We start from the raw sequence: 17485 nt of genomic DNA on the forward strand, positions 1-17485 counted from the left end.
GGTTAGAATCCTAGTTCTAGAAGACAAGAGATGAAGTAGGAAACCTACTCGAGGGCTTCTCCTCATCCTCGACTGCCACCATGTTTGCGGGTTCGCGAGGACACACAGGAAAGTATCGGCTGCGTGGAAAACCTGTCTGTGCGAATAATTTCCCGGGAACCTCGAAGCTTATAGTCTATGGGGCAATATTAAGACAAGCAGAGGGATTTATATGTATATAATCATCCACGCGGCAATCGTCTTTGGTGTCAGACCAGGGTGGGACATTCCAAGCAGTTCGTAGTCTCCTTGCAGGAATTTCGCAACAACTTATACACAAGACATCCACCTCTGGCGGGAAAATTGCATCCGGTTTACCAAAAATGGTTAGGCAATGGCTCCATCAGAGAGAGCTGAGGAGTGGAACTTTCCTTTCAAAGGATGGATATGAAGGCTGGTGGGGAGGGGAGGCACGATGCTAATAAAGCTTGGGTGCGATTAAGGGTTTCGAAAGAGAGAAGTGGAGTTTGAAAATGCCGCTGAATTATATATGGGTCCCCGAGTGTTTAGCGCAGCCCTATATCTCTCACAAGATTTGTAAGTTCTAGAACGATTCATCAAGTTGTATCTAGCTAGTAGATAGATCATTTGTAGATACAAGGTGAACCCTGAGTCGAGGCCGATGTCTTGTGAGAACCGGGGCCATCACACTTGCTCACAACCAGTGAATCGTCAGGACCTTCATCTTTGGTAGATTATTTGCATTTCCAGCACCTCCCCACCGGTAACTTTCGTCTGTCTGTCCCTAACCAGGCACCTCAAGCTCACTCAGTATCCGTTAGCGACCCAGAAATTTCGGTGGCTACCGCTGAGCTTTCTCCGTCGAGCAGCCTGTTTGGGATTAGTGTGCGGTTCACGTGAAGGGGATTTTCACCACCGCTTACAAAACGGAATTATGCGATGGGTTGGATGCCCGGGTGATGAATCAAATCAATGCCTGAGCAGACCTTTTTGGCTTCCCTGCGTGACTCATTAGATTTGCAAATAGATATACTACCCCGTTCTACGGATTTCACCGGCCTCCGATTGGCTGGCTAGCAATGTTACACCGATGGGCCCTGTCATGTTCAACGTGTTCCGCAGGAGCTTGGGTACACTACGGAGTAGATCATAGACACTATGATATGTCTTCGGGGATTATAATACTTGTACTATCACATGGAGCCGCGACAGCCACGCCCTGCGCATCATGAAGGGCACAAAAGCCCTCAAAAGGCGGGTTCCAGAGGGCTCTCTATGTGTGAATCAATTTATCCTCCGTTTCGAGTCGTTATTGGTAGCGTCCACCAGCTAGCTACCTAGTACTTCACTGACTTTTCAGTCAGGTTCTGCTAGCCACATGATGTATGTTTTTCTACCTCAGTTTGGAGGCGGTAAGTTAATGCGCAGGAGATTACGATCCCGTCCTTGCAACAAAGCTAGAGGTTTAGAGCGAATGTGGGAAAATAGTGCGACAGCCTTATAGTAATCATTCATAGCGCCTGTTGTAGAGGATAGCTAAGAGGGTCCTATAGTGGACTGTACTAAGGACATCGTAGAAGGGTTCTTAGACGCCACGCTGCATGGGGAGATCTGTCTAGTCCTCAACATCTGGTGCCTCAGGTACGAATTCCTATCCTCAGGCACTAAGCTTTGCCACTAAATACTACTAAACCCAGAGCGGAAGTTGACCGGTCCCATGGTTGATGTTAACTGGTACGAGGAACGGCATACAGGTTTGTGTTGGCAAAACTGTAAGCATGAGCGAATGCCGGTGTAGGAGACGCATCATCGGTGTGTCAGTTGCAATTCTAGCTTAGATCTACTGTTGTGTATCTGATCCCGAAAGAGCTAACTCGTAACATCAGCATGACATACTCCGGAATCCCCTAGTTGTCAAATAGAAATACTGAGGACCTGAATGAAAGGGGAGTTTTAGAGGAAAGAATGAGGATATGATGACAGATGGATGAAAGTTTCTGTCTATAAATCGGTCACAATTTTCACATAAACTTTGCATTAACTTTGCCATTCAGGCTGATCTGTCCAATAGTGCCCCCGGATCCCTGCAAGTAGTCGGATTACATCACTGCGGGCCGATTTCCTAGTTGGGCGCATCCGCCACGCGACCGACATTCCTCCCTATTGAACCAAAACAGACTTCCAATTTCATCATCTCATCTTCATTTTCATCCCATTGATCCATTGACTAGACTCAAGGAAAAGAACCAATTGACTTCGCTTCAATATGCTCGCGTGGTGAGTTGAACAACACCCACCCAATCACCATCACTGCCATCTCCACCCCCCGCATTAACGATACCAATTTCCCAGGTACCAGAGATGTCTTATCCAGCGTCCTCTCTTGACGCAGAGCCTCACCACAGCAGTAAGCTTCAATCTGCCCTCATCACACTCTCTCAACAATCAACAAAGCTGAACAAGAAATCTACCAGACCCTCTTCGCAGTAGGTGACGGGCTTGCCCAGCAAGCCGTCGAGAAGAAAGGCCTGCACAATCATGATGTAACCCGAACTGGACGAATGGCTTTGTACGGGGGTGGTAAGTCCGGCCCAGCCCCTGTTCTCTCATCCCCCCTTCATTCCCTCTAAACAAAAGCAAAAATATAGCTGTTTTCGGCCCGGTCGCCACAAAATGGTTCCAATTCCTCCAGAATCGCATCCAGCTTTCAACACCAACCAAGACTCTTGCTGCGCGCGTTAGTGCTGACCAGCTCGTCTGCGCTCCTACTATGATTGGTGTCTTTCTTACCAGTATGTCGGTCATGGAGGGCGTTGATCCTCAGGACAAGCTCAGTAGGACGTACTGGGATGCCCTGCGCGCCAATTGGATGCTTTGGCCGGCGGTTCAGACCCTTAACCTTGCTTTGGTGCCGTTGCAGTATCGTGTGTTGACGGTTAACGTGGTTAATATTGGTATGTATCTTTGAATACTTTGTTTTTATAGATTTGCTTTGCTTGCTGGGTAAAGCTGATGGTTGTATAGGATGGAATTGCTTCCTGAGCTTGGTCAATAGCGTCCCCCATGGGGATGAGGTTGCACCGGGAGTTTGATAGGTTTCGCTCTCTGGCTTTCCTGTATCTATTGTGTTTGGGCTGGCTGTTTACTACGTACGGTATTGATTGTGTCGGATAGATGGCGGAATTTTCATGGCTTAGAAGAATAGATTTCGATTTCTGGTGTCCCCTTGTCCGAAATGATTTTTGCCAGATATCCCTCTTCGAACCCACTCGTCCACTACGTATTCGTCTGTTATTTACAACATGATTTCAGCAACGGCACTAGGTAAGCGGGTTATCAGGGAATATTGGTATTAGAAAGCGCTTCGTTCAAAATAGAAAGTCTTCATCCGCAGATCCAGCCAGCCAAATACGTAAGTCTCTGAACGCGTCAAGGTCATTCTTCTCCAACGCAACATTGACCGAAGGGTCATGCCACTGATGTGTTCTTTTCGCTTCGGTGTCTCCCAACGACTCCCCGATGAACCGACAACTATCAAAATCAATCAGAACAAGCGTACCCTTTTCATCAATCATAATGTTCGCCGGGTTGATGTCATTATGGACAAGTCCGAACGAATGAATATGTTTGATGGCAGACATAATCCCTTCTAGACCTTCCTTCATCTTCTCTCCCACCAGCTCACGAGCACTCGAAAGGAAAGCGACCTTGTTGAGTCGCTGAGGGTTGACCGCTTCAAGTAGCGTGGACGTATATCGCTCGAAGCAAAGCCCAGAAACTCGGCTGTTAGTCTCCATGAATCCATAATAGGTCGCAATATTTGGATGGGGATGCTTGCGAAGAATTTCGCATGCTTCGACTTCGCGGGTAATTTGCTTTTCGAGATCTCCATTGACATACGCCAGTAGACTTGGGGTTTTCACGTAGACTGCTGACCAGGTGGCTTTCACCTCTGGGCCCCTATCCACTGTTGGAATCTGCTTGACCTCATCAAGGTCGTGAAGTGTTTTCGGCGATTCAAATCGATTCGTCCATTTTCCAGAATATAGTATGCCGTCTTGCCGGACGAAACACTCGACATAGGCAAATTTCATCTTCCCTTCGATCTTTCTAAAGGCCTCATTTTTTTGTACAATTTCCATAATATCGCGGTGTATCAGTTATGAGGGACCTGGGGAACTGAGTGGGATATGAACAAAGCGAGATAGCAAAAGTAGGTTGTGAGCTGGTCTTATAAATCTGATCATAAGGGGTGGGACGCGTGACTTCGTGCGAGTACGGTTGCTTCCGACAATGTTTTCCTAGTTGATCTGCTATTACAACAACACACAGATGTATCGATTAATTTAGACCACCATTCGAACTGTGTACAGGTGGGAATTCCCTATAAACGAGCTGACTCAGGTTTCACGAATTGCACCGGACAAGTCGTCATAGCAGTTAGTACATTTCTTCATAGAATGACTACTCATTCAAATCCACAAATTAAGATAATTGATACATGACAACACCTGAAACCTGAAGGTCTTTCAGTAGTTGATGGATTCCATGCAATCCTATTTGTGCAGTCATATGAGACTAGTTATTCAATTATTCTTTATACCAGCTGGAGGTGTTGCGTATACCCAGGTTTACTGTAGTGGTCCACATCTCAGCTAATACTGTATCTATACATTACTACTCGTCAGAAAGCGTTGGAGATAGTAGTTACAAATTCTCAAATGTTCCATCTCTGGTTTCTGACAGCGCTCGCATGCCGAAGACAAACTATGCTCGGATCCGCAGCAAGCAAACCACAATATCAATCTCGCCCCAACCCCTGACACTTCTACGTGGAAGCTAATATCTAGGTCTTCAGTGATAAAAAAAACTCAGATTTAGCAAGTAAGGAAAGAATGTATAATGTAGCATTAAGGCTTTAATTGCCACTGGTCTGTTTGGAGTGATAAGGGACTGATTCTCTTTGATATTCCAATGTCAGCGTAAAAGAATGACTTTCTAATGATTTATCCCCCAGCATCATCCGTCTGCAAAAACCCCTTTCTCCTCTTCTTGTGGGCAAAAAGCCATACCGTATTCAGTCTCTATTTCTTAGGCCGGTATGCAATCGAATCTTCGCAGTCAATTCTCATACAATCCCAGGTTTTACTTGGTGTACCCTCACACAACGAAGACCAGTGGCAGGAATTGGTGATCACAACTGGCACTAGAATGCTCATCTGCGTACAGCGTCAATTTCAACCTACGTTGTTTGCTTGGTGGTGGTTTGCTTACCTTGGGAGATTAGTAATATCAGATATCGAGAAGCCTTGTGGGACTAGTATACGAAAATGTGAAGTATTTGGAGATTATGAATCTTCGTGGCTTCGGACTCGGCTTCTGAAGCTGTAAAGTGATTGACGACCAGATAAATGCGACACTATCTGCGATATTTAGTTCTTTGATCTCAAACGTGTAAACGGCCCAAGTACAGCTCGTGAGAAGGCCATAAGCAATAGTGATAAGGATATATCCATTTCTTCGACTATTATATGGCTATTTCCGACCCAGACATCCCTGCTGCTATGCACTGGAGTGACAGTCATACGGAAGACTCCTTTGTTTGGGGGCTATTCTGAGCCTAGATGGCTTCAATATTGGTGATTCATGCATATGAAGGATTCATGCATTCTACTTCTGACCAGGGTCCCTCCCTCGAGGAAAGCTGAACCCACGGATTTGTGCTTCGGTAATTGAGTAAACCATCGACCATTGTGGCTGATGTATGTTCGATGCGGGCAGTACCTGGGCAAATACCGAAGTCTATACGCAGCGGAGAGGCCGAAGCTAACCCAGGATGAAGGGAGAGAGCCGCGAAAAAGTTTCCCGCCGCATACTGGTGTAGCCTTCGAGCAAACGAGGCTCAAGCGCTAATAAAGCGAGTGTGTGCACCACTCACACTTCGCTACTAAGAGGCGTAAAACGCTAATGGTATGTCGGTGGACACTTCGAGTCTAAAGAGCCTCAGGTCTCTGTCCCAGATCTACATACTTCCATCCAATGATAGGCAGTTCTCGATATTTACGGTCCTTGCAGCCGGAAAGTTATCTCTCTACTCCCAAGCAGTAGTTCCGTAAGCCTGTTATTGAAGAGCCAAAGTGCTACAACAGGGCGTGAAATTTCTTATATATATAAGATCTATCATATAGCCAAAGATACTAAAATTATAGATATCAAACATGGAAGAGGTCAGAGGATAATCATGTTCGTATTTAAATGAGACGTCTGGGATCTCCGGACACATGGTGAGAGAGACGAAGCTGTGGGGAGGGGTGATTGTGCAAATCAAAGTGCAGCATTGTGTAGCTCCTTGACTAGGGTGTCAATAACAGCATTGACCAGGTCTGGCTCCGCGACGCCTGTTTGCCATGTGATTCCCAAAACCAGACAGCCATCACCACCGGTGATTGACGAGACCTCCAGAGCTGCACCTAAAGCACTGGGTGTCTGGGAGAACATCGCCCGTGTGATCTGCGGCCGCGACGGGTCTTCTTCCTGTTTGGAGTGCAAGACACCCACATTTGATACTTCAAAGCTTTCATCGCGGTCTTTGCCAATCTTTCCCCGGAAGAGGTCCTGAAAGTTATCTATATATTTAAGCAAGCATGTGCCAGCATTTTTCCCTTCGCGACCCAGTGCCTGTTCGATCGTCGCACGAGACTTCCTGGCTTGACCCCATGGGAAGGTGTCGGGATGTTGATTCACCTCGTTCCGATAGAAGCTTTCCGCAAAGTCCATGACCCAAACGCCCATAGACTGATCTGTGATTTCTCCTCCCTTCAGCCACCTTCGACATGAGATGGCGCCGTTCATTTGTACTTTGGTATACTTCGCTGGCAAGTGGGTGAGAAGAGCGCGGGCAACTGCTGCTTGCAGAGCAGCGGTGACAGTTGCATTATTTTGACGACAGTTCTTTCTGAATGCTGCAGACACAGCTGCGGGAATGATGATTTGGCGTAACTCGGTCTTGACTGGAGCAGATATTTTGGCGCCTGTCCAGAGGCGTGGATCGCGATGAGACCATACTTTCGCTCTGAAAAGAGCATTAAGAAGAAAAGGTATGGTCGTAGGACATGGATGGAGCGCTTCCAGGTTTGGCAGCAGAGGTGATGTGGGCGACTGAATGACTTGCTTAACCTCGCCTGGGGTCAAGAAAGTAGCAGCGTGCAATGCATCCAAGAACGTCTGATGAAATACCTTCCCTGAAGTCCCGTCCCCAATCGCATGGTGGAACACATAGACCGCCGTAAAGCGCAGGTCATTCGCCTCGTCTGTCAGGATAAATAGTCTCCAGTACGGCAAAGGGGCAGCAAACCCTGTGCTATGTTGAACTTGCAGCAATTCGCACAACTCTACATCTGGTTCATTGCTGTTGGGAAAGTCGCGGGTGCGCCTCTGGAATGCCACCGACTGGCTCAGATCAATCTCCGGGAGGCGCACGAACCAGGTATCTTCGGTATCTTCATTGATGGGGATAGCGGACAAGACGGGATGCTGGCCGATCAGTGTTTCACAAGCCTTGTATACATAGTCTTTCAACGGCAGAGTGAAAGTATCCGGCAAGATGTAGGTTGCCGACACCGCGACGTTGAAATATAGTCCGAGAGAATGGCGCGTGGTGGAGTATTTCTCCAGGGGGCCTGACAGCTGTCAATTCAAGTCCCTGTTGGCCCCGGCTTCTCAAGCCAGGCACTTCTCACTCACCAACTGGACGTAGTCTTTCAAAATCATTCATTGTTGCCAGGATGTCGCATGCTAAGACTCTGGGCGCGATGAAACACGGGGGAGAAAAAAGAAGTACAATGGAAGGCCCCGAAGAACAATAACTTGCCCATTCAAGGCCAATCCACCGGGGGAAATCAACGGGTCGCGCCGCCCCTGTATATTTTCCGCGTTAAAACTTCCTCTTTCGGACAACCTTGCGACGGCATACAAGGCAGACATCAATACCACCCCGACTGATATTATGGTCGATTCCTCCACTCCTCTATTTCAACAGAAAGGGGTACTGCAAAAGTATTCTTATCTGGTATTGGTTAGGAGATTTGTCGTAGTACTATTACTTCGTTTCTAATATTTACTTAGCCCACTCGGGATCTGGAATCCATGTGAGTGGAAGTAGTGTATGCAGGCCAAGGTTCCAAGCTACACTCAGCCCTGAGGTATTAGTTTGTTACTTATTGCATTCTTTTGAATCCTGATCAGAATAAAGGCAAATCCGGTTTCGGGGGCCATCAGTCATGTGATGAGCAGATCACATGCCCACTATCCTCACGTGCCGTGACATCGGGCGCCAAGAGAGGCGAAATACCGGAAACTCACGGAAGCCCGACTAAACTAACTAGTCACCGACTGTCCGTCTGTCTGTCGCTCTGTCGCTCTGTCGCCTCTGGATATGCATCCATGTAACTAGTCCCGACGCGCCTCATTCTTTCCCTTATCTTTATTCTTATTCTCACCTGATTTCCCGTTCGTCTTTCTCTCCCTTCCAGTGCTCTATCATTGAGCGCTCCGATCCCCTCCTTCCACGGGCTGGAAGGGTCTCTCTGGTCGCGGTCTAGAATCCCCCGAGTCCTAGCGCCCCTCCACCGTTCGTCCCCACAGTTGCCTGCGTCCGTTCCTTGGTCTTCTCAGGGTTCTGATATACCTCACCATAATCTCCCACAATTGCTCGCGTCGACGTCCTTGCAGCATGCTTGGAGAAGGACCCGAGGACGGCTCTCGTCCTCATGTCCCACCACTGTGGGAAACGGAAAACCGTCCCGCTGACGATACCCCCGACCTCCCTCAGCATGAAGAGACCGGTCTCCCATACTTACCCGTCTGGCTACGGGAGTCATCCAAATCCATTCGCTGGGGATGGGTTCCATTGCCGCTACGCAAAGCAGGCTGGGCGATAGCCGACTGGGTCAAGGGCCCGAAACCTCCGCAATCCCTGCTACTGAAGCCGCTGTTCCCTCGCTATCAAGAATTGCCGGTTCGGTTACTCGAACGCTTCTTTCCCAAACGCAAGCACAAGATCGCATTGCTGGCACTGCTGTATTTTGTCTGGTTTCTGCCCTGGACCATTGTCTTGCTGCATTCGCGACAGGGCGGTTACATCGAGGGCTATGGACGACCGAAGACACTCGCTTGCTCCACGAGTCTATGGCAGTCTGGCAATGACTGTGGCCTCAACGGCAACGACTGTCGCCCCTTCTCTGCATCAACCATGGCCTTCCGGTGTCCTGCAAACTGCCGCGACTCAAAATTGCTCCAGCCGCATACGATCGGCAACCAGACCTACAGCTACCAGGGCCTGGTAGTGGGAGGTCCTCCATCAGAATCCGATGAGCCTGCCGTGTATCGAGCAGATAGTTTCGTGTGTCAGGCGGCCATTCATGCGGGCGTGATCACTAATGCGGTTGGTGGTTGTGGTGTATTGAAGCTGGATGGTGCCGCCCATTCCTTCCATGCGTCAAAGCGACATGGAATTCGCTCGGTTGAATTTCCGTCGACCTTCCCCAAATCGTTCAGCTTTGTCGAGCTGTCCTCAGCACAGGCAACCTGCCCTCAAGATCCTCGCTGGCCATTGCTAGGCATTACCATTGGCGCACTAAGTCTTCTCTGGCTGTTCTGTGTCTCCCCACCTGTTTTGTTCTTCAGCACGTTCGTCATGCTGTTTTGCCAGGTAGGATTGGTTTCTGATCCGCCATCGATATCTCAGTTTGCCGACCTTTTCTCAACCATGTTCTCGCGACTCTTGCCGGCGTCGTTTGTGGCCTTCGTCCTGTATAAGTATTGCGCACGGCCGCTTCTGACCCCGCTTTCCGAGCCAATGTACCAGCTGACTAAAATGTTCCTCTACCTGCCACCTGCCTTTATTGGTGGTCTGAATAATTACACTTTCGCCAGGCTGATTCCGCTCGAGCGTTTGACTCCTCATGATATCCAGAAGCAGCCCGGAGCCAAGGTTGCACTGGCCCTGGTGATCCCCACTGTGGTCTGCATCATCTTGAGTCAAGCCTGGCAAATTCGCATGGGAGGCTTAATGCCTCGCTACCTCAAGATCTATTGCACTATGGGTCTCATCCTGCTGATCTTACTTCCACTGCCAGGTTTGCGCTTGAGAATCCATCATTACATTCTTGCCATCCTTCTCATGCCAGGAACGGCCCTACCTACGCGCCCCTCGTTGATCTATCAGGGATTGCTATTGGGTCTCTTCATCAACGGCATCGCTCGCTGGGGATTCGCGTCGATCATCGAAACCCCCGCCGCCTTGGGCGAGCAAGCCCCGGGCCCTGGGGGTTCGCACGGATGGTGGGGCGGGACCTACCCCAACGTTAGTGATTCCTCGGTTTTAGTCTCCCTTCCTGGTCCTGGGTCTCCCGAAAGACATCACGGAAATGGAAATATCACATTCAATCTCTGGGAACGGCAACGTATGGACAAGATGGGCGTAGATGGTATTTCTGTATTGGTGAACGACGTCGAGCGCTGGCGCGGCTATCTGGACGAAGACAAGCGGGGTGAGTTTATATGGCACCGACATGGACACAGAGGGCTGGAATTGCAACACCGACCCACCATCGAGAGTGACCAGCTGGACGTCACTGTGCAGGATGATGACTCTGAGCCGGAAGACCTTTTCTTTCGGTTCGCCTTCCTCAAGGGAGCGGAAGCCGGCAAATACGGTGGAGCCGGGGTTTGGCTACGGGATGGAAGATGGATTTCGCCGCCTCCGCCGAAGTCGTAAACATAGATTTGGTGACTTTTCTGAGCCTGCTAAATTGTTGATTCGTTCGTTTGTCTCCTAATCTGGTACGAATAAACGTGATCCATGCTGCAGATCCAAAAACAAACCTTTTTACATTCTTATGCCTTGAAACACCTACTCTCAAACCTGCCTCCTGCGCTTTTATATCACCAATTCAGGGTTGGCGGTAATGCGCTATAAGTGGTTGGTTATGTCGCCGCCTCGCCGTGATTACACTGACCTTCCGCACGTATATGAGCACGGTGAAGTACTCGCTTGCAGCAGCTTTTAGTGACTCTCAAGCCATCAACAAACAAGACATTGGTAGACCGAAACGTCTTGATCAGGCGAATCCGCGCCCCAGGACATAAGGGCGGAAAAACGAAATTCAAAAAATAACAGTCCACTCCCGACAAAGTATGGTTCCACTATATTAAGGATGTATTTGTAGACGCACGTATCCTAACTAGAATTATATAGCTATCCCCTTGCTACTATCTCACCTATCTCTTCAACTCTAACTGCCTCCACGAGAAACTTCTACCGGGGTATATATCAAGACAAGTCCACCCTCGGCCCCGTGAAATTCTTCCTCCCGTCCACAACCCACTGTACCACCGAGACGATGACAATAATGGCAAATGCAACAATGCAGTAATCTAGCAGGACATATCAGCACAGAACACAGCCCCAGACTATCAAGAAAAAAATAGAAAAAAGAAAAAGGAAAAACTTACTCATACTACTCCCCGTAACCGGCCGATCAGGCGGGAATAGGAACAGCACAGTAGTAAGTGCAATATACGATAGCGAGATCTAGTCAAGTTAGCACATCTGCCACTATACGAAGATATCTGTAACTGGACATACAGTATCGATCACCCAGCCAATTGCATTAGGAACTTTCCACTTGCGATCAGGGAGGGTTCTCCGTCCGCGTAAACAATTCACTGCGATTGGCATGGCGTAGGAGAGATCTAGTGCGACGACAGAAGCGGAGATAATTGCGTTGAAGGCACTGTGTTTATCTCAGTATGTGTTTTCTATTCTCTTATGGGTAAAATGATGTCGGAGAGGGAGGTACCTGCTTGATCCGAGGTAAATGCACCCGAAGATAATCACCACAAAGGCGGTTAACATTAGTGCGTTCAGGGGAAGACCGAGTCTGGGGTGCACACGCGCGAAGAATTTGGAGGCGGGGAGGCCGCCGTCTCTGTTTCGTGTTAATCTTCGTGTCCATGTGCTTCAGGGAGCGGGGAGCGAGGAAGGAGTGACGACGTGCCTGGCGAATGCAAAGATCATTCGGCTGCTTGTTGTCATGACGCTGAGTGTTGCGAATAATAGACAGACGAGAGGGAGCCTGTAGTCCGACTTTAGTGCCGGTTGCATGAAATAAAGGGAGTGGAATATACATGAGGAGGCAGATGCCGCCCACCCGGTTGTTGGTGGCATGGATGAGGATTTCTAGTAGAGGCCCTGCGCTGGAATTGACTACTTCGTCCATGTTGCCCGCGACGAACAGGAGGACAATGAGGAATACCGCCCCGGTAAAGGTACCAATGCCGACGCAGACTACCATGATCTTTGGTCCTTTGATTGAGGGGTTGGGGATCTCTGTGTTCGAGTGTTATTAATAGGTTATTTAGGATGCATATTGGAAGTGATACCTTCGATCATATGAGCCACCGCGTCCTAGTTCATGTTAGATTGGCATCAGCACTGGTGAGTGGGATACTTACAAATGCGGTCACTCCCAGCCCCCCTTGAAGAAGCTGCGTCTGTTAGCGTCGTGGTAGACTAGTATAAGAGATGTGGCTAACCCCCAGTAACCAAGCCACTCCATCAGGCCCTATCGCTCGTTAGCTTGGCTTGCAATATTCACAGGACCTCTCCTTCAGTAAACCTACAGCCAGTTTGATTGACAAAGTCGCAGAACACAAAGCTATATGCATGGTCAGCATGGTGTGCGGCCAAGACACGATGACGGGAATACATACTAGGCAGAGTTGTAGTCCGGGGATGCACAAGCCAGCACCGTGATGCAGATCAGAACAAAACCACCGATGGACCAGGTGACTGTTCCAGTTAATAACCCGCTCTGATACATTTTCCGCAGGGTAGCTTACATGCTCCACGGTAGATGATAGGCAAGATTGAATTCATGAAGGCGTTGATGACGAATGCAAGCAGTGTGTATCCCACGTAGATCAGGAACTCTTGCCAGCGCTGCCAAACAAAGTCCTACCAGCATGGTATAAACATCCAGATGATTGGCCAGAGACACTAGAAGTCTTACCGGGTACACAGATGACACAATTCCTGCAATCAATTCGCAGGACAGAAGGGCATTGGTGGCGACGAGGGCAACCTAGCTGGTCAGCGATGATCAGGCCATTTCTGCGGAGACATACCCATCCCGCCACATTAATCCATCCGGTTACCCAGGATAGGATAGGAACCCATTTTGGCCAGGATACTGAGAGACGTTAGAGGATACTAACGAGGTAGGGATAATCCTACGTACTGACTGCAAGTCAAAATTAGTATGGCATCCTGACTGGTTGCTGCGGGAAAACATACCGGCTACCCAATGATACTGTCCTCCGGCCCTGATACATTCTTGTTAGTGACTAAGTTTTTAGCAACCCCAGCTGGTTTGATAGAACTCACGTTGGATATGCGGACAAGAATTCAGCTAGCGACACTGCAATACAGAGGTTGCAGAGCCCCGCCGTGACCAAACCTATGACTGGGGGTCAGCAAACGCAAATAGGAAACTAATTCCATTGGCAGCCCACCCCAGACGACACTAGTGCTCCCCCCTGAGGGTAAGCTGAGGGATAAGCTCGCGGATAGAGCCGTCCAAGACTAATCGGCAGATTATCAGCACGTGTGATCGACCCGTGGGCAGTTGGCACTGCAGAGGACATACATTAAGCACCGCAAAGGCCAAACCAAGCATAGACCTAATCTCGGGTCAATAGGGTTTCTTCCATCGGGGCATCCAGGACCAGGCAATCAATGGTACACACAAGGTCGAAAAGTTCCGTTGCAGCTCGGGTTTATGCCCCATTTCGGCCAATTGAACATCATCCTCGGGCCCATCGTGGGCGACTTTCGATTTTTCCATGGCCGAGGGTCAGTCCAAGGGGATTGTTGACGGGCGATTTTGGCGGATGATGGAGTTGAAGTGCGACATGAGGTTACTGGCAGCTTAAATCGCACTGAGAGGGGTAATGTTGGGCTAATAGGAGCTATGGATCAAAGGGGTATGTCCAACCTCATGCGGGGAAGCTTAATCTACCCGCGGCTGGTCAAGCATCGCCCAATCCTCTTTGCGCGGCACTAGTACTGTCAACCAGAAAGGGCAGATCAGGATCTATCCGGAACGGCGGCCCCAGGCACCCATCGGTCCATTTCGAGGTGGGGATGCCTTATCTCCTTATCGCTGCCTTATCAGGCGTTGCCAGCCAATCAGGAGGGAGGACCGCCTCACCCGCCTGGACATTCCTGTCTGGTGCAAAAACCACCGGCTTATTCTGCTGCGCGGCTTTCATCCCTTGATGATTGCTGAATGAATCGCCTTCCAGAAGCTTGTCGAGGAATGTCTCACGTGGTACGCCCTCTTGCCTTGGCTGCCCGCCAAGATGCCTGTCCCGATCACAAGGCGCTCCCACCAGCCCTTCACCGATCATCCTTGCCCTTCCGTGCAGACACACTATTGATTTGATGCTTTTGCTTTTGCTTCCTCCCTCTTTGGGTTCACGCCTGATTAACTACTATTTGAGCTGGCCCTTGTCCGGCTGACCAGCCCACCATGCCAGGTCCTTACAGGCTTGATTTGACCTCCCCCTTATCCTCCCTGGTGTAGCAGTTGCCGTTCTCACCACGGCCATTCTACTTACTACTACCAGTGCATAGCAAGCAATCAGTCAAATGCAGAACTGAGTGAATATATACCATACTACTACTATTACCATCCACTTCCGCTCTCCGTAGACGTCACTCACCTGCCATGCATACGATTCCCATCACCGTTTCTTTATACGCCTTCTTAGCGACGACCTTTCTGTTCTCCTGCTCCGCTTATGTTGCACAGGCGCCGCTTAGCGATGACAAGTGCACCGAAACAACGGTGGCCATCTTGTAGGAGCTCCCCACTGATACTTAACATCGCGCTGGAGCTTAGCGTCTAACGTTGGCAGGGGTGGAGGGATGGCCGGCATTGCAGCTGCAGTAGGTGACCCTCAGGCCCCCTACCCTAAACTCCGACCGGCAATGCTCACCCAGACCACTAGCAAGCCTTGTCCAACGCTTCTATCGACGACTTCATTATCCTCGAATATCGCCATACCTTAGGTGGTCGTGTCTGGCATACCGACTTCGGGAAGGATAAGCAGGGCAAACCATATGTGATTGAGCTAGGAGCCAACTGGGTATGATAACCTACACTCTGTCAGATCAACATTCGCCTCACCATAAAAAACAGCTCCAAGGACTCGGCTCCGAAGCCATCGAGAATCCAATCTGGGCACTAGCCAAGAAGTACAATCTGAAAAACACTTACTCCAACTACAGCTCCATCCGAACATATAACGAGACCGGCTACACTGACTACCGCTATTTACTCGACGACTACGCCCAGGCCTACCACACTGCTGCCCGCGATGCCGGCCGCATCCTGACGCAGAACCTACAAGATCAAACCGCACGCACTGGGCTCGCCCTCGCTGGCTGGAGACCACGCAAGAATGACATGGCCGCACAAGCCGTGGAATGGTGGAGCTGGGGTATGAACAATGACCGTTAAGAGGGGGGACACCCAACCCTTTTTACACCCATCCGGATAACACCAACCCTATCCCATCTCCTACTCCGGACTAACGCATATCCCCTCAATTAGACTGGGAAGACGCACACACGCCCGAAACCAGCTCGCTGGTCTTCGGTATCGCCGGCGAAAACCTCACCTTCAACCAATTCGGCAAAGCCAACCACCTCGTCCTCGACCCGCGCGGATACAGCACGATCATCGAAAACGAAGCGGCCACCTTCCTAGCCAACCCCTCCGATAGCCGTCTACGTCTCAACACCCGTGTCATCCGCATCGAATACTCCCCAAGGGGCGTAACAATCCACACCAAGGACAACAAAAACAGCAACACCTGCATCCGAGCCGCCTACGCAATCTGCACCTTCTCCCTGGGCGTCCTCCAGAACAAAGCCGTGACCTTCGACCCACCCCTGCCTTCCTGGAAACAAACCGCCATCGAAAAATTCAACATGGGTACCTACACCAAGATATTCATGCAATTCCCGGAGACCTTCTGGCCCACAGACACACAATTCTTCCTCTACGCCTCCCCAACAACAAGAGGCTACTATCCCGTCTTTCAATCCCTCTCGACGGAGAACTTCCTCCCCGAATCAAACATCCTCTTCGCCACCGTCGTCGACGAACAAGCCTACCGTGTCGAACGCCAATCCCTGACCCAAACGAAAGACCAAATCCTCGATGTCCTGAGAGAGATGTTTCCCGACAAGGACATACCCGAGCCTACAGCGTTTACTTACCCCCGCTGGACGAACGAACCCTGGGTCTACGGCAGCTACTCCAACTGGCCGGCGGGAACGACCCTCGAGATGCATCAGAATCTGCGGGCGAATACGGAAAGACTCTGGTTCGCAGGGGAGGCGACTAGTGCCCCCTATTTCGGGTTCTTGCATGGGGCGTGGTATGAGGGGCGTGAGGCAGGGGATAATGTTGCCGCGCTGTTGCAGGGAAGATGTGCGGAGGATGTCACTCGTACTGCTGGTACTAGTAGCACTAATGGGGAGGAAGAGGAGGAAGTGTGTGGGGAGAGGGTGTTTTATGAGCAGTTAAATGGGACTACGCCGTTGGATGCGTATAGTCGTTTAAATGGGTGGCCGGCGGTGAGTTACTAGTAGTAGTAGTACGGTTGATTCTTGTAGCGTCTGCTTCATTGTGTCGTTGGTTAGCTTGGTAGGATGGATGGCGTTGGGGTGGGACTTGACTTAAGTTAGGATCTTAACTTTATTTGGATTATGTAGCCTAATAGTCTGGGTATATGTATCAATTGGCCTGCTGGCCCAATGGTAAGGCGCTTGACTACGGATCAAGAGATTGCAGGTTCGAATCCTGCGTAGGTCAGATTTTTTTCCCTTTTCCTTTTTTGCTTGGTCGCGTTGCTACTATTTCATGCCGTGTTGTGGTCTGGTGGGGCGCCTTCCGTCCAAGATCCATCGCCGGGGAGAACTATCAAGTCTAGTACTCCGTACAGGTGTCTCTTTGTGGCTTCACTTATGTTCAGCTATGGTACCACCCTGGTTATGTCAAGTAAATTGGCATTCCTAGACTTGTCCCAGTATAGGTCCTATTCTTGTAGGCTTTTTGTATGGCGCTAGTACTAGCTAGTGTAGTTCAATCTCATTTCAATTCGATCAAATTTTATATATTTTTCGGGCTATTCCTACTTATCTGCTACACTCGTGGTTCTCCCCCCAGAACGAGCTTCATTGTCGCAAATTCATTTAGTACCCTATTCACTGTTGCATCAATCGTTCAATTGTGTTCTCCGCTATAGCTACCTCAAACCATCTCCGACCGTTTTCTCCTTGCATCATTAGCCATCTTAATCATGAAAGCACTCCACGCACGCACCTCCCCCCAGACAAACATCAATGTAG

The 17485-nt window shown here is 49.7% G+C and overlaps 6 protein-coding genes and 1 non-coding gene across 7 annotated transcripts; 4 read left to right on the plus strand and 3 right to left on the minus strand.

The window, feature by feature from the left end:
* Positions 1–2204: 2204 nt before the first annotated feature.
* Positions 2205–3202, plus strand: BO88DRAFT_404764 (Mpv17/PMP22 family protein). The gene is made up of 5 exons (XM_025706706.1): positions 2205–2277; positions 2353–2407; positions 2475–2580; positions 2649–2954; positions 3025–3202. The coding sequence occupies exons 1-5, from the start codon at positions 2267–2269 to the stop codon at positions 3090–3092; spliced, it is 546 nt and encodes a 181-aa protein (XP_025562840.1). The 5' UTR covers positions 2205–2266; the 3' UTR covers positions 3093–3202.
* A 166-nt stretch (positions 3203–3368) lies between these two features.
* Positions 3369–4171, minus strand: BO88DRAFT_462348 (uncharacterized protein; the record flags this gene model as incomplete). The annotated part of the gene is made up of 1 exon (XM_025711210.1): positions 3369–4171. Exon 1 carries the CDS (start codon positions 4140–4142, stop codon positions 3369–3371), a length of 774 nt encoding a protein of 257 aa, XP_025562841.1. The 5' UTR covers positions 4143–4171.
* A 1981-nt stretch (positions 4172–6152) lies between these two features.
* Positions 6153–7863, minus strand: BO88DRAFT_404765 (uncharacterized protein). The gene is made up of 2 exons (XM_025706707.1): positions 7744–7863; positions 6153–7679 (listed from the first exon to the last, which is right to left on the minus strand). Exons 1-2 carry the CDS (start codon positions 7772–7774, stop codon positions 6325–6327), a joined length of 1386 nt encoding a protein of 461 aa, XP_025562842.1. The 5' UTR covers positions 7775–7863; the 3' UTR covers positions 6153–6324.
* Positions 7864–8731: 868 nt separating this feature from the next.
* On the plus strand, positions 8732–10777 carry BO88DRAFT_340363 (LCCL domain-containing protein; the record flags this gene model as incomplete). Its single annotated transcript, XM_025703055.1, has 1 exon — positions 8732–10777. One exon carries the CDS (start codon positions 8732–8734, stop codon positions 10775–10777), a length of 2046 nt encoding a protein of 681 aa, XP_025562843.1.
* A 457-nt stretch (positions 10778–11234) lies between these two features.
* On the minus strand, positions 11235–14294 carry BO88DRAFT_404767 (amino acid permease). Its single transcript, XM_025706708.1, has 20 exons — positions 13810–14294; positions 13710–13743; positions 13576–13645; positions 13448–13520; positions 13358–13386; positions 13332–13334; positions 13189–13253; positions 13074–13145; positions 12904–13018; positions 12775–12853; positions 12685–12719; positions 12598–12626; positions 12517–12549; positions 12445–12469; positions 12190–12391; positions 12060–12137; positions 11862–11990; positions 11648–11795; positions 11515–11593; positions 11235–11436 (listed from the first exon to the last, which is right to left on the minus strand). Exons 1-20 carry the CDS (start codon positions 13905–13907, stop codon positions 11333–11335), a joined length of 1500 nt encoding a protein of 499 aa, XP_025562844.1. The 5' UTR covers positions 13908–14294; the 3' UTR covers positions 11235–11332.
* A 66-nt stretch (positions 14295–14360) lies between these two features.
* BO88DRAFT_388189 (putative flavin containing polyamine oxidase) lies at positions 14361–16723 on the plus strand (the record flags this gene model as incomplete). Its single annotated transcript, XM_025704846.1, has 5 exons — positions 14361–14923; positions 14983–15013; positions 15076–15213; positions 15267–15567; positions 15681–16723. The coding sequence occupies exons 1-5, from the start codon at positions 14793–14795 to the stop codon at positions 16721–16723; spliced, it is 1644 nt and encodes a 547-aa protein (XP_025562845.1). The 5' UTR covers positions 14361–14792.
* A 154-nt stretch (positions 16724–16877) lies between these two features.
* On the plus strand, positions 16878–16949 carry BO88DRAFT_t147. The gene has a single exon. It is a non-coding gene; the product is annotated as a tRNA-Arg (tRNA).
* The last annotated feature ends 536 nt before the right edge of the window (positions 16950–17485 follow it).

Source organism: Aspergillus vadensis, assembly GCF_003184925.1.
Source record: "Aspergillus vadensis CBS 113365 unplaced genomic scaffold BO88scaffold_11, whole genome shotgun sequence".
NCBI lineage: Eukaryota > Fungi > Ascomycota > Eurotiomycetes > Eurotiales > Aspergillaceae > Aspergillus > Aspergillus vadensis.